This window comes from Adiantum capillus-veneris, chromosome 7 (genome assembly GCF_014529385.1).
Source record: "Adiantum capillus-veneris isolate H3 chromosome 7, ASM1452938v2, whole genome shotgun sequence".
NCBI lineage: Eukaryota > Viridiplantae > Streptophyta > Polypodiopsida > Polypodiales > Pteridaceae > Adiantum > Adiantum capillus-veneris.
In genome coordinates, this window is record NC_140937.1 from 161,374,972 (window position 1) to 161,399,815 (window position 24,844).

The window sequence follows — 24,844 nt, forward strand, 5'->3', positions numbered from 1 at the left end:
AGAATTTATGTGTTGGGTCAAGCAAACGCATAGGCACAAGGAATTAGATACAGATAACGGACCTTACAGTGTTGTCGAGTTGGAGTCGTGGTTGTGCAGTCGAAGTGTCCATTCTTGTGAACATGTATCCTTTTTGTCACACATAACAGGTGTTAACACAAATACAAAAGATGCAAGATATAGATTAAATGTAAAAAGAAGCAGAAATAACTTTATGTTCTCCGTCATAGACGATGTAGGGTTCATTGTAATGAGTTGTCAGTTCATAAACTTCGACACAATCACTACAATAGAATCGTTGATCAGTAGCCAAGAGATAGATTTAAAGAGAGATTTAAGTTAAAGAGAAGCAGAGGTAACTTTTTTCTCTACGTCATAGATAGTCTAGGGATTATTATAGTGATGAGTTCTCAGTTCATAAGCTTCAACGCAATCACTACAGTAGAATCGCTCAATCAGTAGGCTATGGATATTGAGTTGGGGGGCACCTTATTTTAGTTGTGATTCTACACTATACCGTTTAAATAAAAAACTCAAATCATTTAAAGCAATATTAGCTTTGAATTCTACTAAAATCTACTACAACTCTATGTTTTGCATAGTACCACGTGGCTTCAAGATGCAAGCACAGGTGATTGCATGTGGAGAAATTTCCTTGCTTTGCATTAGTTGAAAACAGCCTAGAGCTTTCTTGTCCTACCGATGTTGAGCATATCCCATGGTCAGCATGTTCCAAGAGATGACATTCCAGACAACAAGCTTCTCAAGCCCTTTTTGTGCTTTGCATTTGCTGAAAACATCCTAGGGATTCTTGGTTGTGCCACATTTGGCATACATGTCAACCAAGGCAGTGCCAAGCATAATGTTTTTTTTCGACAGTCCTTGACTAGCAATGTCATCATGAAATCTTTTGCCCATCTCATCATTTTTCGAACTCCCAATAGCCGCTTGCATCCCAACATCCTTCTCGTCACCAGGTCCATCCCCAAACCATGTCCAAATCTCCTTGGCGGCCACCTCCTCCTGCAATTCACCAAGAACAAGCCGTTTGCATAGAATCCGCATCTTCTACAACATGGCACTTCTTAATGGTGAGATGGCAGATTGTTGGTCCAAGCTCCCACTTCTTCACAAGCTCATGTTGTGCATCCGGAGGTGGATTGGATATGGTGGATGGATAGCGATGCGGCATGACATTTGAGCCTTTTTTCTTTACCATGTAAAGCATCACAAGGGTTATATATTGCAAGTACATGTAATTCGTAGAGCCCATTGCAGGTGTTGACAAAACGTTGCTGAAGTAATTATTACAGTGCTGAAAAGCAGACCACCCTTGAAAAGCAAAGCACAGATTTGTGATGGCAAGATGAAAAGGAATCTGACAATGTAGTACAATGTGGCTAGTTTTTTTTAATGGAGCCATGCACACTCTCACTTCTCTCCCTTTCTCTCACTCTTTCACCATTGAGAGTAACTACAACCCTTTCGCCGTCTGCTCCACTTGCAATTGGTACAAGGTGGCAAGGCAGATTGGGTGCGACAAGGAAGGTACAAGGTGGCAAGGTAGATTGGGTGTAGCAAGGTGCCACCTTTAAGGGCATAGCTATCTCAATTACCATCCCTGACAAGCACATAGTGAGTAGAGTAGGAAGAGAGGAGGCTGATTGGATACGGCACAGATTGACAAGGGCTCTTGCTAGCCTCGTCATGCACACAGCCTTTTGGAGGCTAATTGGGTATGGCATAGATTGAGAAGGCCTCTTGCTAGCCTCTCCATGCACGTAGCCTTTAAGCCAAATTAGGGGGGAGAGAAAGAGAGAGAGAGAGAGAGAGAGAGAGAGAGAGAGAGAGAGAGAGAGAGAGGTCTAACATGTACGCGAGCCAGTGGGTGGAAAACCCACGGAGGCGCAAAGTAACCCAACAGGTGGGATCCCCCTCGGGGGTGCACCATCGACCAACGGTGATCTTCTGTGTGAAAGGTATGAGTGGGAACGTACCTGCTGGGACTCGAAAGATGGTGAACTATGCATGAGCACCACGAAGCCAGAGGAACTCTGGTGGAGGCTCATAGCGATACTAACGTGAAAATCGTTCATCAAACTTGGGTATAGGTGCAAAAGACTAATAGAACCATCTATTACCTGGTCCCCTCCGAAGTTTCCCTCAGGATAGCTAGAGCTCTTCGCAGTTGTATCAGGTAAAGTCAATGATTAGAGGCATCGGGGGTGAAACACCCTCAACCTATTCTCAAACTTTAAATAGGTAAGCAGTCGGGGTTGTTCTGTTGAACCCCAGTGCGTGATGCGAGCTCCAAGTGGGCCATTTTTGGTAAGTAAAACTAGTGATGCGGGATGAACCAAAAGCTAGGTTATGATGCCGAACAAAACGCTAACCTAAATCCCACAAAGGGTGTTGATTGATTAAGACAACAGGACGGTGGTCATGGAAGCCGAATTCGCTAACAAGTGTGTAACAACTCACCTGCCAAATCAACTAGCCCCAAAAATGGATGGCATTGAAGTGGGCGGCCTATACCCGACCATTGGGGCGAGTGCGAGGCCCCAATGAGTAGAGGGTGTGGGGGTCGTGGCGCAGCTTCGGACGTGAGCCTGAGTGAAACAGCCCCTAGTGTAGATCTTGGTGGTAGTAGCAAATATTCAAACGAGAACTTTGAGAACTTTCCTATGTGGGTGTCTCTCTCTCTCTCTCTCTCTCTCTCTCTCTCTCTCTCTCTCTCTCTCTCTCTCTCTCTCTCTCTCTCTCTCTCTCTCTCTCTCTCTCTCTCTCTCTCTCTCTCTCTCTGTCTCTCTCTCACACACACACACACACACACACACACTCAAAAGCTGTGCAAAGGCAATGGGTGGCCGCTTGTCGGCCTCTCCCACTCTATATATACTCCACACGCTTGTCCATGTTGTTGCCGCTCAAGCTCCTGCAGAGACACGAGGGTAGGCTCTCTCTCTCTCTCTCTCTCTCTCTCTCTCTCTCTCTCTCTCTCTCTCTCTCTCTCTCTCTCTCTCTCTCTCTCTCTCTCTCTCTCTCTCTCTCTCTCTCTCTCTCTCTCTCTTCGCAAGTCCCTATAGGACAAATGTGACAAAGCACGAACTGCAATCAAGTGTTGGAGAGACAGAGACGGGAGGGGGCAGCGGCTGAGGAAGAAGCACTAGAGCAAAGTGATGTAGCCAGGCAGGAGGAGGGGCTGAGCATGGGTGCTCGAGCACTTGGTGCAGCAGGAGGAGCGGATTTGACGATAGGTGGGACATGTAGTGGTAGTTACCGCTTTTTTTTTTTTTTTGTGGGGGGGGGGGGGGTGTAATATTTGGAAAGTAGCTCTAAAGATATTCATTGTTTTAATATTGTCCCAGTAGGATTAAGGAAGTCAAGGATTTAAATGTTATTCTAGAAAACTAAAACAATCATCGATAAAACTACGAAAATTTTTCAAAAGTCACTGGTTATGCCCTCCTTTTAAGAATAGGCCAAGATGTGGATCTAGGGATTGAGATACATATCCATCTTCATGTGGGACAACACCAGGAACATAGCAAGTTGGTAGGGTCCTCGTGTCAAGAAGCTATATTGCACAAATCCCTCACTGAAGATTCTCAAATACAACACCTCAATCTCCTTAGCCGTATTGTAAGTGTCTCTAGGTTGTCTAAATGCTTTAATCTAGTCAATAATGAGTACTACCCTAATAGATGAGAAGATGGCTCCAGGGTTATAAATAACTGCATAAACAACTTTTTTATGAGGAGTAGGTTCTCCTATGGCTGCCTGCACATGTGACTTCCTTCCTTGACCTCTCTAAAGGCCCTTGCTAATCTTCCTCTCCCTCTACCTTGTCCACCATTTTGCCCACCACGACCTCCACCAGGGTGGTATCTTTGGGTTGCCTCAATTGTTGTTGCTTCTCTAGTAGTTAATCATGGGCATTTGTTGTGGGTATGTACCAACTCACCACATTCAAGCACCAAACCTCAAGCACATAGGATTTTGGGCATTAGCTACATAAGATCTCTATGGTTTTATGTCATTATTGAACTTTCTTCGTTTCTCGTCAGCATTAAAGCTTTGCTTCCATTCAAATCTCATTTTACTCCCTTGTTCCTTCATTAAGGGCTTAGCTTGTAGTAAATAATCTTGGAATTTGGTGGGTTCCATGGCTTCAAGTCACAAGCTAATTGGTTCCCTTAGGCCATTAAGGGCTTAGCTTGTAGTAAAGCATCTTGGACTATGGTGAGTTCCATGGCTTCAAGTCACAAACTAATCGGTCCCTTAGGCCATTCAATGCTTAGCTTGTATAAAGCATTCTTGAACTACGGTGGGTTCGATGGCTTCAAGTCGTAAAATAAATGACCACCTGTTGTTTTATGGTCATTGGCAGTGCATGGCATCTAAGCCTTGCAAACTTTGATCTTCCAAGGAGAAGCGATATTGCTTTAGACTAAAGAAATCGTTCATCTTTGTTGCCTCATGAGCAAGGGGTATGCATCCCTCCTTCATTACTTGCTTAATCTCATTTCAAGTCTAAGAGATGTGTAATATATATCCCTGCTACGACAATGTCATTTCCACCACAATTTTGCTTCCATTGTGAGGTGAAACATCCCTAGCATTGCGTGGTTTGCAGGCATGGTCTTTGCAGTAGAAAAATAATCATCCATAGCTTTGATTCATAATTTTGATTCCTTCTCAATATGCTCCCCCTCCCCCTCCCCCTTAAAAGAGAGTGGTTGCCTTTATTTGAGCAACAACTTCTTTTCCTATAATTTTGTGTATATGGCATCATTTTGAGGGTTTTCCTGGAGTACATGTGTATATCAGTATACTATAAATAAACATCAATGGTTCTTGAACTCATTCCCTTCACAAATCATGATGACCAACCCAGATCATCCACTAAGAGCTTAATTACAAGACTCAACTACTCCAACCAGTTAAAATAAAGTTGACCTCAAGGAGTTACATGTGTCAAACTTCGTACGACCCTTCAAACTCTATGAAGTATAATTTAAAACGTCAACTTTTTTTGTGTTTTATCAATCAAAATAGTTGGTTTTACATGATCTCCCATGATAAAAACTTAATAGATATTTTATGTGAAATGATGATACAAGGTAGTTGGCAGCAGGTTGTAGTATTCTAGGAGATCAAAACATGGGTGCACAAAATGATACATGAAGGGAAATTGAGGGTAGCCATACAAAAAAATTTCCTTGGATTTTGATCAAATTCTCTCACTGGTAATAACTCAATGGGAGGGAAACATGGCCATTACTTTGTCGTAAAGCCATGCATTAAGGGTCATGACTCCAATGAGGGCCGTGCAATTTAGAGGATCTCGAGGATCTCCAATGAATTAGAAGTATTAGAGCAGCCTTAACTCTTTAGCCCACTTAATTTGATGAAGGTCTATTTGTAGATGTTCAATGTGACGTGCTCAAATGTCAAAGCAATACCCACAAACAAACTAAATTGTGTGCATCCAAGTGTTGGGTGGGCTAAAATTAAATAGGGTTTTAGAAGCTTGTTAAGAATAAGAAACACATTCTATTGAAAGTGGAATTCTATTGATTGTGATCTGTAGCGTGGTTCATTGCTTGCAAGATGGTTAAAATAGATCAAATCCATACATTGGTACTAAAAAATAGAAAATAATAATAATATAAATTTATGAACTCATGCATCCAATTCAAGGGGGAGTGTAGAATGATAACAATTAACTTAGAGCTTTGATACCAATTGTAAGACACCTAATCCATAGCCTAGGATGACTTGATAGTTAGGCCTTCCTTTATTCTTGGGTTCCATTCATGACACCTTACTCCTATCTACAGAAGCAAGGATGCAAGCAACAAAATGAGGAAGGCTTCTATCCTTCAAGGTCATAGATCCACCACATCTAGGTCAATAACTTGAAGGTTATGATGTAAGCTCAAATCCTATTACAACTAGACTAAAATCTCCACATACCTAGGATATGTATTTTTTTTTTCCAATTTTGTAAAGAGGCATGATTGCCATCCAAAAACTCCTACATATGGTAGAAGATTTATCCTTAACTAGCAACTAGTTTCTTAAAAGTACCTGACTCTCACTTGACTAATCGTTCCACTCGTCCATAGACATAGTTATAGCTAGATATTAGTCTCCCGCTTTCAACATCACACTCACCAATTTCTCCTACATATGGTAGAAAATTTATCCTTAACTAACAACTGGTTTTGTTAAAAGTACCTGACTCTCACTCGACTAATCGGTCCACTTGTCCATAGACATAGTTCTAGCTAGATACTAGTCTCCCGCTTTCAACACCACACTCACCAATTTCTCTTGTTTTCTATTTACTACCACATTGTCTTACATATACAATCAGGGTCCTTTATTCATTTCTTTCATGGTCTCATTCAAAGAACCCTTCAAACATCACCCAAACAACTCTTTCTCAAACAATGTCTGATGAGAACAACTCTATCATTTAAAAAAATGGAACATCCAAAGTTATAATTTTGCTACTATCCACGGACTTTCTATGCCTAACCAACAAAACCTTTGCAAAAATTTCCTCATTTTCCTTAGAAAACAAACGCTTATCGTTTGTGATGAAAATCATAGTCTTTTTCATTTCAAGGACATCTTGGACTTCCATACTAAGTTCAACTTATCATGAATAATGCAAAAACTGACAACTGACTTACTAGGACAAGTACATGCCCAAACAATGGCTTGCGATGGAGGAGGGCAATCAACGAATTTGTTCACCTATAGCACATGTTGAGAGTTCTAGTGATTTATGCACAATTTTGGAACTTCATGTATTCCTCCTTGGTGGGGCCATCTCTCATGCAATACAAAGAAAAGGCAAAAGGGGGTAATACTAGAATCACTCAAAATCACTTGGATATTAGTTTCAAACAAGGAGGTATACAAATGAACACATAGGAAAAGACATAAGGAGATGACATTAGTGTAGAGGATTATGCATAAATAGACTTAGTCTCCCGCTTTCAACATCACACTCACCAATTTCTTCTACATATGGTAGAAAATTTATCCTTAACTAACAACTAGTTTTGTTAAAAGTACCTAACTCTCACTCGACTAATCGGTCCACACATCCATAGACATAGTTCTAGCTAGATACTAGTCTCCCGCTTTCAACACCACACTCACCAATTTCTCTTGGTTTCTAATTACTACCACATTGTTTTACATATACAATCAGGGTCCTTTAATCATTTCTTTCATGGTCTCATTCAAAGAACCCTTCAAACATCACCCAAACAACTCTTTCTCAAACAATGTCTGATGAGAACAACTCTATCCTTTTAAAAGACGGAACATCCAAAGTTATAAGTTTGCTACTATCCACAGACTTTCTATGCCTAACCAACAAAACCTTTGCAAAAAATTTCTCATTTTCCTTAGAAAACAAACGCTTATCGTTTGTGATGAAAATCGTAGTCTTTTTCATTTCAAGGACATCTTGGACTTCCATACTAAGTTCAACTTATCATGAATAATGCAAAAACTGACAACTAACTTACTAGGACAAGTACATGCCCAAACAATGGCTTGCAATGGAGGAGGGCAATCAATGAATTTGTTCACCTATGTCACATGTTGAGAGTTCTAGTGATTTGTGCACAATTTTGGAACTTCATGTATTCCTCCTTGGTGGGGCCATCTCTCATGCAGTACAAAGAAAAGGCAAAAGGGGGTAATACTAGAATGACTCAAAATCACTTGGATATTAGTTTCAAACAAGGAGGTATACAAATGAACACATAGGAAAAGACATAAGGAGATGACATTAGTGCAGAGGATTATGCATAAATAGACTTAGCAACACATCTTAGTGTACATACAACCATATTGGAAAGAAATCACTTTCATGTAGTTGAGAAGGGGGAAATTAGAGATAAATAATAACAATGTGGAGGGTGATTAAGGTAAAAAAAAATTACAAGAAACAAGGGTTTTCTTTCCTTAATTACTAGTGCATGCATCCATAACACACCCACTTACATGTATACGCTAAACAGGTTCTTGATATTCCTTCATATGCTTATTCTACACAGGGTTTAACTTAGGTGCATATCAAGTGATCCTACATTCTTTAGTGGATTTTAACATCAAAGAGGTTTAACTCAATGGTTAGCTACCTTGCAATTAAGGTTGAAACACTACTCAGGTGGGTGACCTCCCGGGAATTTTGACTTTAAGCGAACGATGCCAAAGAAGCCTTCATGGACTCGTTGCCAAGGACTATGCCTTGGTTGGCCACCTGGGTGAGAGACATGTAGGGAGATAGTGGCATCATTGCAGGCTCCATCATCACACTAAATTTTTCCTGTAGGTTGCTCTCATTTTTCCTGTTTTGTGCTCGCCCTCTATCCCTTTATATAGGCCTACATGGAGCTTCATTTGTTGCATGCTTTTCGGCTCTCTATCTCACATGTCACAAATTTCAACTACGTGTCTCTTGTGCCTCTTCTTTCTATGTAGTCAACTTTAGCTATCGTTCGATTTTAGTTGTGGGTCCGGTCAGCCTCTCTCATTGGAGCTCTTCTCTTGTAGTTATCCGAGGGCCGTGAAAATAAAGAATGTTTAGTTTCCTAGAAGTAGGGGCTCTAAGATCTTTACCGTGTTCCAAAAGGTATAAAACATAAAATTAACATACCTTAGTCGGAGAGTCGGGGTGTGAGAATGTGGGAAAAGGCAAAGGGTCCAAGAGTCGAAAGGGTCGTTAATCCAGGCTATCGGGGTTGTCGAGGCGAGGGGGAACCCGGGGGGGGATCGAGGGTCTTTGGAAGGAAATGCCCCTTGCACACAATCAAATTGTGTTAAAGCATGAGTTTTTTTTACAAAAAAAACTGTGGCTTTTTGTTATGTCGACTCTGTCAATGTTTCAGAGTTGTAGGCATTGTTTGTTTGTTTTTTTTTTTGAGAGAGTAGGAACTTGAAATTACAACTCACACACCCGACTCTGTGAGGTGGAGCATCCCAGCCGGTTAAGGGTGGCCAACCCATCATATGGACCATGGGAACAGCCCCTAAGGGCTTCATGTCACACGAGTTGTCAAGGAGGTTTGAACCCAAGACCTTAGACACAAGAGGCTCTTGCTCTATCAACTGAGCTAGCACTCGTTGACAAGTTGCAAGCTTTGTTGTTGGCGAGCGCCGAGAACTTCCTTGATTGCTTGGTACTGCTCATGCTTGCAAGTAGTGTGTGTAACCAACAGACAAGCGACTCCCTTCATGCCTGCTCGATTTGCTTGTGAATGAATTCCTTGCAGCTCACGATAGCCCGAGACCTGGCTCAAAAGTGTGTGTGTGTGTGTGTGTGTGACACAGAGAGGGATGGCTCTCTCTCTCTCTCTCTCTCTCTCTCTCTCTCTCTCTCTCTCTCTCTCTCTCTCTCTCTCTCTCTCTCTCTCTCTCTCTCTCTCTCTCTCTCTCTCTCTCTCTCTCCCCCCACGTTGTTGCCCCAATGCTTCAATTTTCTTGGTTCACAAGCCTTCGCTTACATACAATGTGTGTGCTTCTGGCTCATCTCCCATGCCTTTTTCAAGTTTGAATTTAATGCCCCTACCGAGACTGCCCGCTGCCCCTTCTCCATGCTTCCAATTCCCCCCAATTGGCTGTAGTCGTGACTTGCTAAAACAAATATTTCCAAGCTTGCAAGCCTCTTGCAACGACCTTCTAAGTCGTGCCTAGCAATGTGTGTGTGTGTGTGTGTGCGCGCGCGCTATACACAACACTCTTCCCAAGATTTGCCAAGCTCGACTGTCTTCAACTACTACCCTCGATTACTAGCTTTCCAATTCTCCGACAAGCTTCTTCAACTACTGCTCTCGATTACTAGCTTTCCAATTCTCTTGCAACCTCCCGCTCCCCTGCTCGATGCACTGTAGGCCTGATTTTCCTCAATGCAAAACAATGTGTGTGTGTGTGTGTGTATGCCACACACCACCATTCTCAAGATTTTTCAAGCTCTCTGTTGTCTTGCCTGCAAAGCTTCCTAAAGCTTCAAGATCCCCTTTTCGATGGAGTCATTACACACGTCGAGTTGCCAAGATCCACCCGCTTTCCTTCGGGTGCTCGATGGGCTCCGATCCGAAGTTGCTAGGCCGGATCTCTTGTCACCGAGCTCAAGCCGCCATGGCCAAGCTCCGTCGCTCCCGTGTCTATCATCGAGAAGCAATCGTGCACGCGTCGTTCGTCTTTGTAGCTCTGATACCACTTGTGAGTGCACGTGTGCACGGATGCGTGCATGCATGCACAATGTGGTGAGTACGGGGAAGGGGAAGAGCACAAGACAAGTGTGGGTGGAGCAACCTCACGAAGTGAGAGTGAGGTGCTCCTTATTCTCATGTATATGAAGAATAAGGCTATGTACACATGTGGGCGGGGGTGACCGGACGTCCGGACGTCTGGCCCGGGCAAAAGCGTAGCGTCTTTACCCCAACAACTTTCACGTCTTTTCTAACCAGTGCTAAGCTATATGCTTCACTGTAGATGGTTGAGACAGTCTCGCTGGGTGGGAACCGGCTCCTGTGAGACGAACAGTGGATCAGACAGTAATTACCACGGCAGTTAACACACTAATTCCCAAGGCATGTAAATAGGACCCATTACATTGTAATAGGGTTGGCATTAGTCGTGGGCATGAATCGAGTCATTTGTCGGCTGTACTTCTGCTTAAGCTTTTGATTCATAACCCTTAGCCCTGAGCTGTTCTTGAACTGCATCATCCTTATCTGTAATCTCTCACTTGTAATTCTAAATACAGCAGTACAGTATACTCCAGTCATACTTACTTTGTACTCATTCTCTCTGAGTTAGTCTGAATCTGAATCTGAACATCATTCTCAGTACTTCAGTCTGTTTCTCATTTCAGTAGATGTATTCCAGTTCAGTTTCTATTTCCTTGTCCAGTCTATTGTTTGAACTAACACATCACCAATAGCTATGAACTTCTAACACTGGAATCAGCTATCTAAAGAGATCAGCTCCAATTCCATTTTGGCGATCACGGTGGCTAGAGCTGCTGCTCATTGACTAGAAAACTCATCTCCCAGTTGGAAGTTTCTCAACTGCAGTAATGGCACCCAAAACCAGTCGTGACTTGAAACCATCCTACCATGTTGACCCTATTCCTGAGGAGTCAGAAAGAGACTTTGACCCCCAAGCATGAGCTGGTGACTGACACTGAGGCTCGGGAGGAGCAGAGTCAGTCTGATGAGGCGCAGGACTCATAGCATTCCAGTCAGTCCACATGCAGAAGGGCAAAAAGGGAAGCACGCAAGGCTAAAAGTTCTCGGTCCAGGTAGGGGGATGAGGGCGCCAAAGGCAGTAAAGGAAGTCGTCATACTTCCAGTAGACAGGCTAGGGAGGACACAGAAACTGAGACAGAAGCCGATATTAATTGGGATTGCAGATACAGACAATTGTAAGAGAACTCCAAAGAGGCGTCCAAACTCTAAGATGAAAAGCGGAAGGACCAACGATGATCGGCATGATTACACATCCTCATTGAAAATGTCTTTTCTAGTGTTCAAAGGAGGCAAGAAGGATGATCCGGATGTTCACACCCAAGCTTTTGAGCAGTATGCAGAGCTGAAAAATATTGATGAGGTTGACTGGGGTGAATACTTTCCGCAAACGCTGAAGGAGGCAGCGAGGAAGTGGTACTACCATTACCCGGCTTGCCAGCTCAGATCCTATCATAAACTACTTAAAGCCTTCAGACTCGAATATTCCAACAACAGAGGTGATGAGGATATTCTTTGTGAATTGGATAAGATTAAGTAGAGGAAATTGTTAGTCCGAAGCTATGTTGAGAAAATCAAGGAGCTGACAAGGCAGCTGCAGAACCACCATCAGAAAAACGACTGCGAGCATGGTTCTTTAATGGCTTTTGCAGCAAGAAGCTTAGAGAGCAGGAGGTGCCAGCACCGACGAAGAAATTCAATGATTTGGTGCAGCGAGCCCTGAAGCTAGAACAACAAGCTAAGAAAGAAAAAGGTCATAAGAAGAGGAGGTCCACTAGTAGTAGTTCTTCTACTTATGACTCTGATTCAAGTGGAGTTTCCAGCAGTTCTGAGAGTAGCTCCTATGAGAAGACCAAGGATAAGCCTAAAAAGGGGTCTTGGGCTAGGAAGATTGAAGAGATGGCTCGGCAAATTGCTGAGATTAGCCAGACCAGACTAGCAATGAGAAGAATGGAGACTTGGTGTTCAAAATGTAAATCTAAGGACCATGTTTCCAATGAGTGCCCACAGTGTACTTATTGTAAAGCCTATGGCCATTTATGGAATAACTGTGGCATTAGGATTCGTGATTTCAAAAAGGGCAAAGACTTGTCAGTAGTGGCATATACCAATGCCGAACCAGTAAGATTGGAAACTGCCAACGCTTCTCATGAGGAGAAACCAAGTACCAGTGGTACTGGTCAAAGGCGCGGCAGATACCAAGAGGGTACTGGCCGGGGCTGGGGGCGTGGTAATTTCCAGAGCCGAATTCTGAATTTCTATACTAGTGGAAAGTATGGGCATTTCGCGGCTCAATGTCTAGACACACTTGGGACTGCAGCTACTGAGATGAAGGTACCAGGGCCAGTTCCAATACAAGCAGTTACACGGAGCAAAGGAGTAGTGATTGAGAAAATCCCAGAGATTCCAGAAAAACGAGTCACTACTGAAAGCAGCAAATGGGCTCAACAAAGAGAGGTATGGAAGGCCAAGGGTAGAAGAAAAGGTGGTTCATGAATGGCAGGAGCAGAGAGAACTAGCGGCGAAAATCACAGAGGATTTAGCCAAGAAGCTGCCAGAGCAGCCAGAGAGTTCTGAAGCACGGGTCATTCAAAAGATACTAGCCCAATCTACTGAGACAGATCAATCAAAGCCTGGCATACCTGAGACCATGTTGGCTGCAGTACAAGGGATGATTGAAGAGTTGGGAGTTGATAGAGGAGCTGCAAGCACTACAATGAAGGAATGACATTGTGAAGATATTACCAGTTCTTCGAGCTCCGACACAACTCTGACCATGAGAAAGAGGAAATTCATGTCAAAATCTGTGACAAAATCCAAAAACTCACTATGGAGTTGGAAGACATTAGAAGAACTTTGCCTGAAGCAGCGAAATTCATCAGATAGCGAAGGAAGGCTGAGGTGGAGTCCAGGACAGTTGACTAGACGGCTGTCAGAGATGATGAAGTGCCGCTAATTCAGATAGATTACAAAGTTCGAAAACAATGGGAACCACTTTCGAGTGTCATTCTAGATGGAGGAGCAGGAGTAAACATCATGGGAGTACATCTTCAGCAGAGGATGGGCATCACAAATTTGAAGCCAGTACCTTTCAAAGTGCGGATGGCAGACCATCGAGTAGTGCAAGCTACTGGTATGATCGAAAATATGCGGATATGAGTGGGCAAGGAGAAGTTCAAGACCAGTTTTTTAGTTCTCGATGTGCAAGGAGCATATGGAATGCTACTAGGGCGCCCATGGTTGCGAACGGCACAGGCTGTTCACGACTATGCTAATCAAACTCTGACTCTACAAGGGGCCAGTGGGGCAGAATCCAGATTCAGACAAACAATACTAGAAGCTGGAGAAAGGAGCTGAGACCTAAAGAACTATGCCAGAAGTATACGATCAAGAAGATTGAGAGGATGTTAGCAGCTCTAAATATTTTTCCCTTAGCAGAAATTGATCTCAATGCAGTTCTACTGAACAAGAAGCAAGCTGACAAACAGAAGAAGCAGTTTCTAGACCAGTTTAATGAACTCAATTAAGGAGAACGATCATTTCAGTTAGTTGGAAGGCCGGAAGGATCAATTGAATCCAATACGCCAGATGAGCCAACACATTCTGGGGAGGACACGGCAAATCAGAACAGTGATTTGGAACTCAAAGGACCGTCTTGGGATTACGCTGAAGAGTCAACCAAGAGAAAAGGTGGCGAGCCTAACTGGTTACTCCCAGATGACCAAGAGATCGAGGAATGGAATCTAGGCTCTGAAGACAACCCTAGAATGATCAAAGTTAACAAACATCTCAACCCAACAATGAAGGAGAAAGCACACAAAATGTTCCAGCATTACAAAGATTTTTTTGCTTGGGAACACACTGAGTTGAAAGAGGTGGATCCAGAGGTCTGCCAGCACAGGATACCACTGAAGCCAGATGCAAGGCCAGTGAGACTGCAACAGTACAAAATGAATCCCAATTATGCTAAGAAGGTCAAGGAAGAGATTGATAACCTTCTCAAAGCTGGGTTCATCACTGAAATAGCTAGTAGCGATTGGTTGTTTCCTATTGTAGTTGTTCCCAAAAAGAATGGGAAGTTGAGAGTATGTGTAGATTACAAGAAACTCAACGGTCAAACCATCAAGGATCCATTTCCATTGCTCTTTGTTGGGGTGGTAAAGCCCAATGTGCCGCGCCTGAGTGTTGGGCAGCCGGAGACTAACCGGGAACTAACACTGACCATTCTTTCTATACAAAAGAATAAGGACTCATAACCCTAACACTATTGTGTTTGGAGTCCACCCAAACCTGTGTATCCTCTCTTCTCCATTGCTACACACACACACACACACGCTCTTGCACGCACTTCAACTGGTATCAAAGCTCAGGGATTGGGAGCACCATTGGAGCTCAGCAGGGAGGCAGACAGAGAAGCAACAAAAACTGCAGTACGTTTTTGCACGTCTGTTTTGGCCTACCAAAACATTTTCATTCAAGCCGATTCTCACCCCTCCTAATCGGTTTTTTTCCCTCTTCAACTTTGCAGGATAAAGTTTTCTCAAAATCCTCACCAATTTTGCGATACGTCACTCAGACTGCCTGCACGTCTAGTGTACACAGGTGCAGATTTTTACAGATCTGTTTTGACTTCTAAAAATAGCACATTTCAGGTCCATTCTCAACGAGCCCAACCGTTTTCGCGTGGTCTACAACTTTGCAGAAGGAAGTTTCTGCAAATTTTTGCACAGTTTGAGAGATATTCAGTTCAGACAGCAGGGTGGTCTACCCTCGTCGGCTCTTCTGCGTACAGGTTTTCATTGAAGACTCTTTCTGCATTGTCTGTCACATGCATATTTGATGTAAGGTCTTGAGGGTCTGTTATATCAGACAAACCGTCGCAGCGGTTACAGAAGGGGTTTCTATGGAATTGTCCACAATAGGGTTGAAGTGCCTAATGTCAGACAACAAGTGCAAAATCCTCCTGTAGTAGAAGATGTTGCTAAGGGACAACCGGCTCAAGTGGTTATTAGAAGGTCTACAAGAGTTTCAAGGTCTCCTGATAGATTTACTCCCTCATTGGACTACATTATGTTGACAGATTGTGGAGAGCCTTCCTGCTAAGGAAGCCATGTCAATGGATGACAAGGCGAAGTGGGAGAAAGCTATGCAATAAAAAATGGACTCGTTGCATAAGAATCAAACTTGGAAGTTGGTTCGGTTGCCTAAAGGTAAAAAGGCATTACCATGCAAATGGGTGTACAAGAAGAAAATTACACCTCATGATAATAAACCCAAGTACAAGGCACGGCTTGTTGCTAAAGTATTTAAGCAGCAGAGCAGGGTGTTGACTTTGATGAGATCTTTTCTCCGGTTGTCAAGATGACTACTCTGCGGTGTGTACTAAAGACGATATGGAACTTGACTAGATGGATGTCAAGACGACGTTCTTGCATGGTGATCTTCAAGAAGAAGTTTATATGCAACAACCAGAAGGTTTTGTTGAGAAGGGCAATGAAGACTTGGTGTGTCAGTTAGAAAAGACTCTTTACGGTCCAAAACAATCATCAAGGGAATGGTATCGTAAATTCTACTCGTTCATGCTCTCTCAAGGCTACAAACGTAGCAATATGGGCCATTGCCTCTACACAAAGCGAGCTAAAGATGGTAGTTTGCGAATTTTGGTCCTTTATGTGGATGATATGTTAATTGCAGGGATGAGATTTTAGCTTTGAAGTCAGAGTTACATGCAGACTTTGAAATGAAAGACATGGGTGAAGCAAGCCATATCCTTAACATGCGCATTAAGCGAGACCGATGCAAGAAATTGGTCTATTTGTCTCAATCTGAGTACATTGCTAAAGTGCTCAAGCGTTTCAATATGGAGAAGGGGAAGACATTGAGTACTCCATTGCCTCCATATGTGAAACTTTCTAAAAATGATTGCCCTAAGTCTGAAGAGGAAAAGGCTGAAATGGAAAAACTGCCTTATTCATCTGCAGTTGGAAGTTTGATGTATGCTATGATTGCTACACGTCCTCATATTGCTTTTGCAGTGGGAGTTGTTAGCAGATATATGTCAAATCCAGGCAAGAAACATTGGGAGGCAGTGAAAGGAGTTATGCGATATTTGAATGGTACAAAAGACATGTGCATTTGCTTTGGAAGAAAGGAAGCATGTGTCATTGGTTACACGGATGCAGATTATGCAGGAGACTTGGACAAGAGAAGGTCCACTTTAGGCTATGTTTTTGAATTCATTGGAGGTGCAGTTTCATGGCGATCTCGTTTGCAAGATTGTGTTACCTTGTCTACTACAGAGGTTGAATATGTTGCAGCTTCAGAAGCTTGCAAGGAAGCTATATGGCTTAGTCGACTGGTGGGAGACTTGGGAATCAATGTTGAGATGCCTATGTTACATTGCGATAGCCAAAGTGCTATACAATTGGCAAAGAATCCAGTGTTCCATGCAAAGACAAAGCATGTGGATGTGAAGTATCACTTCATTCGTGAGGTGCTTGAGGACAAGAGATTGCAGCTTGCCAAATTCACACCACTGAGAATCCTGCTGATCTTCTAACAAAGGGCTTACCTTCAGAGCGGCTTGCACATTGTCGGGCACTCATGGGCATTGGTTAGATAATCATGGTCATTGTCTACCTGTATTGTATGTATATATACATTATCACCCCAACTTAAAGGCACATTGTCCTTTAAGTGGGAGGTTGTTGGGGTGGTAAAGCCCAATGTGCCGCGCCTGAGTGTTGGGCGGCCGGAGACTAACCGGGAACTAACGCTGACCATTCTTTCTATACAAAAGAATAAGGACTCATAACCCTAACACTATTGTGTTTGGAGTCCACCCAAACCTGTGTCTCCTCTCTTCTCCATTGTTGCATACACACACACACTCTCGCACGCACTTCACCCTTCACAAATATGTTGCTTGATGAGATTGCAGGGTATGAGATGTACAGTTTTATGGATGGATATAGTGGCTACAACCAATTACAAATTGCTCCCGAGGATCGGGAGAAGACCACTTTCATTACAGAGTGGGGAGCATTTATGTATCTGGTAACGCCATTTGGACTATGCAATGCACTAACCACTTTTCAGTGGTGTATGATGGAGATATTCAATGAGTTTATTCATCGGTTCCTCACCATATTCATGGACGATTTCACTGTATATTCAGCTGAGGAACAACATTTAGTATTCCTGGAAATGGTTTTTAGGCGCTGTCAAGAGAAGCGGATTTATCTGAATCCATTCAAATCTGTTTTCCCAGTCTGGAAAGGCCAGCTACTGGGACATGTAGTATCCCGCAATGGAATAGAAATGGCCAACGACAAGATCCAGTGCGTTCAGCAGGCCAAGGCGCCCAGGAATGCATCTGAGTTAAGTTCTTTCTCGAGATATATTAACTTTTACAGAAGATTTGTGCATAAATTTGCCTCCCAAGCTTTACCACTGTATGAGCTCACAAAGAAAACCAGCAAGTTCAATTGGACTGCTGAGTGTGAGAAAAGTTTCCAGAACTTAAAAAGTGCCATTATCAGTAAACCAGTCCTTCGGCAACCAAATTGGGATGTTATCTTCCATGTACATGTGGATGCTTCGGGGCTGGAAATGGGGGTGATACTAGCCCAACCAGATGGAAGGACTAACTATCCTGTCTACTTTGTTAGTCGTCGCAGATTCAGCCAGGCTGAACAAGGTTATACAACCACTGAACGAGAAGCTCTAGGGATGGTTTTCAGTGCTACAAAATTCAAGCATTATTTGCTAGGCAAATTGTTTCATTTCTATGTGGATCATCGTGCCCTATTATTCTCGATTAATAAAGTCATTATTTAAGGCATGCTAATATGGTGGATGATGTTCCTTATGGAATTTGAATTTCGGATTTTCCATAAACCTGGCAAGAACCATTGTGGCGCTGATTTCCTTTCTAGGAGTACGGAGGGCTATTCTGAAGTGTCTTTAAGAGACGAACCAGTGGATGTTGAATTATTTCAACTGGAAGCGGCAAAATCAGTTGATCCTATATTATATGAAGTATATCAGTTTCTTTCTCAAGGTGGTTTCCCAGATGACTGGAAGCAAAACCAGAAGAAGGCTTTGGTTATCAAAAGCTTAAAGTTCACCATCATTGGGGGCTTACTCTACAGATTAGGTGTTGATGGTATTCTTTGTCGATGTGTGCCTAAGGAGGGGAGAATGCAAATTATCTCAGAGGTGCATAATGGAGAATCTGTGGACACTTTTCTATTGATGTTACTTACAAGAAGATTCTGCAGGCTGGTTTATGGTGGCAAACATTGATATCTGATGTCAGAAGTTTTTGCAAAACTCGTGACATATGCCAAAGAATGGGTAGACCCACAACTGCAGACATGACTCCCTTAACACCCGTACAACCACTAGGTTTTTTCATGAAATGGGGTTTGGATTTTATGGGACCTTTCAAAAAGGTTACTCGCAGGAAGAATAGGTATATAGTGATGGCTACCTGCTATGTAACCAAGTGGGTAGAAGCTAAGGCGCTTCTTGACAACATAGCGAAATCCACTGCAAGATTTCTATTTGAGAATATTGTCTGTCGCTATGGCTGTCTTGTGGAGATTGTGTCAGATCAAGGGACACACTTCATCAATGACACTATGAAGATCCTTATGGATATGCTTTCAGTCAAGCATCGAAAATCCACACCTTATTATCCTAGATGCAATGGACAGGCCGAAAGCAGTAACAAGACCATTAAGACTATTCTCACTAAGATTGTGCAGAAAAAGCCAGACCAGTGGGATTTGAAACTTCAGACTGCTTTATGGGCATACAACAGCTTATAAGGTCACTACAAGATTAACACCATTCAGAATGGTATATGGCACTGAAGCTGTTGTCCGTATGGAGTTTGTTATTCCAAGTCTCAGAATGGCTGTAGAGTATGGGTTAGATTTTAATCACAATCTTACAAAGCGACTGGAGGAACTTACGTAGTTAGGAACTGAGACAAAGGGCTATGCTGGAACAGGAGATTGTTCAGCAAAGAAGGAAACACTGGCATGATCAAAGGATTAAAGTCCGGGAGTTTCAGAAAGGGGATCTGGTACTCCTATATCAGTCCAAACTGGGGCCTAAGAAGCTGAATCTAAAGATAGCCTGGGCAGGACCATTCGAAGTGGACTGGGTTTTCTCCAAAACGTTGGAGGCCCAAAGAGTTGCTTGTTTGCACACTTCCAAGTGTCATATCCAATCTCAAGAGTCTTTGTGTGCATCGTGCGTCGCACTTCAAGGGATATTACACATTGCCTAAATCTCAAACATGGCTGCCCAAACTATGGATGCTAAGCGGATATAGTGGGTAGAATGTTGGTTGCCTAGACTTACAGTTGATGATCACTTCATTGCAAGGCAAGCATCCATAATGGAGTAGCACAACAAGCAACAATCACAAGGGAAACAAACTGTAGGCAACCGACACACAAATTGATCTCGCTCATGAGAGCAAATGGAGCAGGCACGCCACGTGATTTGGGCGCTTCAAAAGTTTGATGTTTTTGGCACTTGTGTGGTTTCCTCCAAGGACTTAGCTACTCCACATAAGACGGTAGCGTATAAAGCATAGACATACATTTCCTTCCTAGTAGTATGCCATTACTGGTTGCATTATTACTAAACAAATAGAGAGCGCACATGCACTACTATTGTTGACAAAACCGATGGAAACAAACTAGCTGGTCCGAGCGCACATGCATTGTGTTTTAGAGAGAGAGAGAGGGAAATATCGATATACTTTTTGTGGAATCTGACAGGTGCATAGACTGCATGCAAATGAAAGAGTCTCCCACTATTGAAATGGCCACAAACGATTCTAATTCGTGAAGGATTGGGGAGTGCAGTTCCGATAGCACCTGTGAAGCACACAATGAATTTTGACAGGGGTGCGAGGGAGTTTGGGTGGGCCAGCTACGCTTTTTCACCGATCGTAGTGACGAAAGGTAGGCATGTGCACAACACAAGAGGGTGGTAGACTAGCCTAACAAGAGAATCATCTGTCTCATGCTTTCTATCATAGTGAAGTGCTAAGTGTGTGGTTGCAAACCAATTGCGAACCCACATTGTTTCCATAAATGACCCTCTCTCTTGTCTTTCTCAGCAACTCACATGAACTGAGTTGATTGGTTTTTGGTTGCCAACATGTTCGTAACCAGCCTTCCAGGTGAACTGACCCTATTTGAGGTTCGGCTAGTCCTGAGGCCGAGCGTGTAGTTGGTGGTATGTGTCGACATCAGGAACAGCACGGGGAGAGAGAGAGAGAGAGAGAGAGAGAGAGAGAGCGAGAGCGGCCATATGAGCTGGCTGCACATTGCCTCAAACCACCTTGTGCAAAGAAATCACGCGCGCGCACAGTGACACTTACACACACGCGAACAACAGAATTGGGTCTCCTCTACCGTTGAATCTACCCCCACTTTCACCGTTTTCGGTGGAGAAGAAAGCAGACCCGCGGGCCGCACCTGTCTGTATGCTTGCAAAACCCCCAAACATTGCCATTCCTCCCTTCTCTGGTAACAACCAGCTCTCTGCACTCTGTCCCGACCGCCATAACCCGAATCGAGCTGCGCCCAAAGTTGTTACGAACCCCTTTTCGAACTCATCGTCTCTTCCCCAGCTCAATATATCCTTGGATCGCACTCGCCATAATTTGCCGCAGCTGAATGAACCCCCTCATGATCTGGGCTTAGTTCTTCAAAGCGTTACAGGAGCAAGCTTCTATGGCTCCTCAAATTGTAGTCTCGTTCTTTCGAAAGGGAGGGAACCCTTCTGAACACTCATAGATCGTCTTTCCAGGTCCGTATTCCTACAGTTCGATCGAGTTTGAGGTGATGATTCTACATGTAAGGTAATATTCGCTCCTCAGGAGAGGTAATAAATCTCTTGATGCATTCTTAACCTTCACAGTGACGCATGCCGAGCATTGCATTTCACTGAACTATACGTGTGTTGCTCCTGGGATTCATGTCCTTTTTCACATTGGCTACTCTCAAAAGTTTATTGTTTGCTACTTTGTAAAGGGCATTGGTTCCTGATATGGTTGTTATGCCTATACTTTAATTGCATGGCATTCTTACATTTCTCAGAAGCGAAGTGTCTCTATCGATATGGGTAAAATCCAGAAGGTGCGGAGAAAATTTTCAAAGACAATGCACCTAAGGAGTGTGCACTATGGAGACGCTTTGCCATTCTTGTGCACGATATTTTAGTGAAGCTAGGGCGTTTGTATGTTTCAGTTAGTTGAAGAAATAGATAGTCATTCAAGCTTGTGTATCACTACATGAATTTTGGAAGCCAAACAAGGATGTTGTTACACAATTTCAAAGTTTGGCCCTCCGATGATGCTAGGGATGCCATTACTTGCTGTGCAATCACAAACTTCCTAGTTGTTTGGCATCTTTATTCATGATTAGCAGGCAACAACATTTGGCCAGCATGCGAACTTATGACTTGATCGAACGATTACTCCGTTTGGCAATCACTGCATGTGTAGTACTCCAAGGAACATACATTGAGGGGGCTCTTTACATCTCACATATCTAGACAAATCTCGTCTCCTATTCAAAAGGACTGTCAGCATGTTTTGTACCGTTGCCATTTAGTGAGTGGTATATTGTTATGTTTTTCATTTCAATGTGTTGGCTGATGCACGGCTCATCTAAATGGGGTACTCTTTTGTGCTTCAATAAGCTCACGGCAGGTAGCATGTGGATTGGTAGGTTACTCATTTGAGTCTTCTTCCATGGAACTGAATACGAGCAGAGAGCTGATCATGGGATTCTTCATGTGCTTCTCAATTTTCATTGTGACTTTACCTGCCTTGTGCAGGAGATGACCATCCAGCTACATCATGTAGGGCTAGACAAAGTGCAGGCTCTGCCCAAGGACGTGTCTTGGGTGGCAGACCTGCATAATGGGAAAAGCGCAGAATTTGATGAGTTCAACTCACTGAAGCTTCAGTACATAAGCTTGCGTGATTTGATGGTGGCGCCACCCTCAACGAAGAGGAGCTCTTCGCAGGTAAAGGAACTCAAATGGTGTGACCCATCTCAGGTGAACTTCAAAGATGAATTGCTCAAACAAGCTGCCAGGGCTTATCTACAACCGACAGGCAAGAAAACCATCCCAAAATCGCACTTCTTTGAGAGTTTTTGGAAGAGTTTTGCTGTGAAAAATAAGTCACTTATGGAAGCTGCCAAGGAGTGTGTATGGGATTGCACAAAAGCATGCGCCGCATTTCTAAGAGATCAAGTGCTTGCTCTCATTCAAAATTTCAAGCCCCGTCACCTACCTTTCCTTCGTATGACACCCCAGCTATCCCCTTGACTCTGCAAAAAGTTCATCTCCATCTCTGCACCTCGAAGCTTTGTACAGCGACCATTGAGCTTTCACCATGAGCAAGTCAACTTGGTTGAAGCCAGCAGATATCAGGTGCTCAAGTACAAGATAGCCTCGCTGAATATACAACCAAGGCCTTCTGTTGAGTTTTCAGTATTTACTCGTTATGGTGTGTAGTTTGGGCTTGTTGCTTGCATTGCTAAGTAGCTTATTAAAAGGTGCTTCCGATTAAAAAGTTAGCAGGTTTGTATTATGTTTTCTGTCTTTCTGCTCGACTTACCATTATACAGAATATACATGATGTAAATGTATTGTGCTTTAGGTTTGGTCATCCATCTTGGTATGTAACATCATCTTATGATATATACATTTGGGTTTGATATATAATGGGTCTCAGTGTGACAATTGCATGTTCCGATATTCATTATCAATTGGCTTTCAGAAGTGTTTGTTCTTCTTCACATAATAAATGCAAGTGAGATTCTAGAGGGAGGGTGGTCTGTCAAGCTTGAGCCAATTGCATTAACTTTGGGGATCTGTCAAACATGCGGTGCCTCTGCACAATTTCCTTCTCTAAAATTTTAAGTGTGCAGACATGATGCTTGTTCAATGATGCAGGTGATGAGGATTGCCTAGTCATAATGGTGTGAACATTAATTGTGCACCCAACAGGATATGGTTTGTTGACCCCATAATTAATTATCATGTAGGCCTGTGGCGAAGCATCCTTGCACAACACAAGATGTGAATAATCAATAAAAGTCAGTGTACCTTAGCCTCCTCTATCAAAAGTAGAGTATGGTTTGGAGGGTCCTCTAGCTTGCTTGGAGTCTCCTTGATCGTTTGCTCCTCCTTAACCATTTGATTTTGTATGTTAGGAGTCTTATGTTGGGATTGAAATTGAAGGCTTATGCAGAGAACTCCCTCATATCTGACAAAGATGTATTTTTTCATACAATTGTCCTAACCAAGCTTTGATTGTTTTTCTCTTACTCACGCTTTCATCGTCTTTGTAATGAACAATGAGAGCTTGTTGATACACGCCATCCATATGTGAAAAATATATTTTCTAAATTTCCTTGTCATTATCGTAGGAAAATGGGGAGGAAAAACCTCCCAAAAGATGACCCTTTCTAGTAATGGCAATGCCCATGCACGTTTAGGCAAATGCTTCGTGAGGGGTCACCCAATCAAAGAATAGATTTCTCAAATTGGTTCAACCATCTAGAAACCTAACCTTGAGATGAGGGAGACCTTTTTATAGATCAATTCAAGATATTACATTTTGGCAACACATTACCGACATCACCCCTTGGTGCCATTTCATCCTCTAAAGGACAGGATTCCAACACCCAACTTGATGGCACAATTGTGATTTCTTCACATCTCAAAGTCCTCCAAAGTTGTGTTAAGGCATTTCAATGATGGTTACATCCGTAAACAAGCCCCCACAAACCAACACCACTAGACAAAAGCTCATAGTTAAAGCGAAATTCAATGAACACTAATAATGCTGGTTGCATTCATAAACAAGCCCCCACAAATCAATATTACTAGACACAAGCTCATAGTTAAAGCAAAAAATTCAATGAACACTAATAATGCTACAACAACTTGCAATTGTATTATCAATATGCATGGACAAGTTTTGCCATTGTATAGGGGGGGAAGCTTTTTAACAAGTCACACCACACTATTTTCACCACGCATATATGCTTAGTGGAATAAGAACTCTCAAACTTATCTCTACCCACCTAAAGTTATCTTACTCATCGGCAACACTTTTCACAATCAAGAAAGAATCGGCAGTACAAGCAGAATCGCAATAGGTTAAAAGTAAGAATAACGCTAACCAGGTGTCATAAGGTAGGGTTATCATCATTTTATTTAGGGTTTTTTAAGTAGCAAAAAAACCATGTTTAACACTAGTCTTGTAATTGGACACTCAAGTGTCTTGAGACACTAAAGTGTCCTGTTTTTCTATCAAGTTTTGACGATTTATTTGTCAAGCTAGAAAGAATTTTTCTACACCTTGCTTCTACCATAAGTTGGTTATGAGGGAAAGAAAACCTTGGATTTTTCTCCATGCTAAGATACAATTCCTAAGAAGAGTGGTAAGGTTTAAGCTATAAATTTTAGTAAAATTTCAAGCTGTTTTGCCCAAAACAATCATTAAATTC

At 42.7% G+C, this 24,844-nt stretch overlaps 1 protein-coding gene and 1 pseudogene across 1 annotated transcript; both read left to right on the top strand.

The window, feature by feature from the left end:
• Window positions 1–1,855: 1,855 nt before the first annotated feature.
• On the top strand, window positions 1,856–2,681 carry LOC147454949 (25S ribosomal RNA; annotated as a pseudogene; the record flags this gene model as incomplete).
• A 19,473-nt stretch (window positions 2,682–22,154) lies between these two features.
• LOC147454950 (uncharacterized) lies at window positions 22,155–23,051 on the top strand. Its single transcript, XM_086516778.1, has one exon. The coding sequence runs from the start codon at window positions 22,158–22,160 to the stop codon at window positions 22,650–22,652; it is 495 nt and encodes a 164-aa protein (XP_086372904.1). The 5' UTR covers window positions 22,155–22,157; the 3' UTR covers window positions 22,653–23,051.
• The last annotated feature ends 1,793 nt before the right edge of the window (window positions 23,052–24,844 follow it).

What these genes read in the sequence shown, in the direction of transcription:
- LOC147454950 (XM_086516778.1), top strand. Translation starts at nt 22,158, where the DNA reads ATGACCATCCAGCTACATCATGTAGGGCTAGACAAAGTGCAGGCTCTG.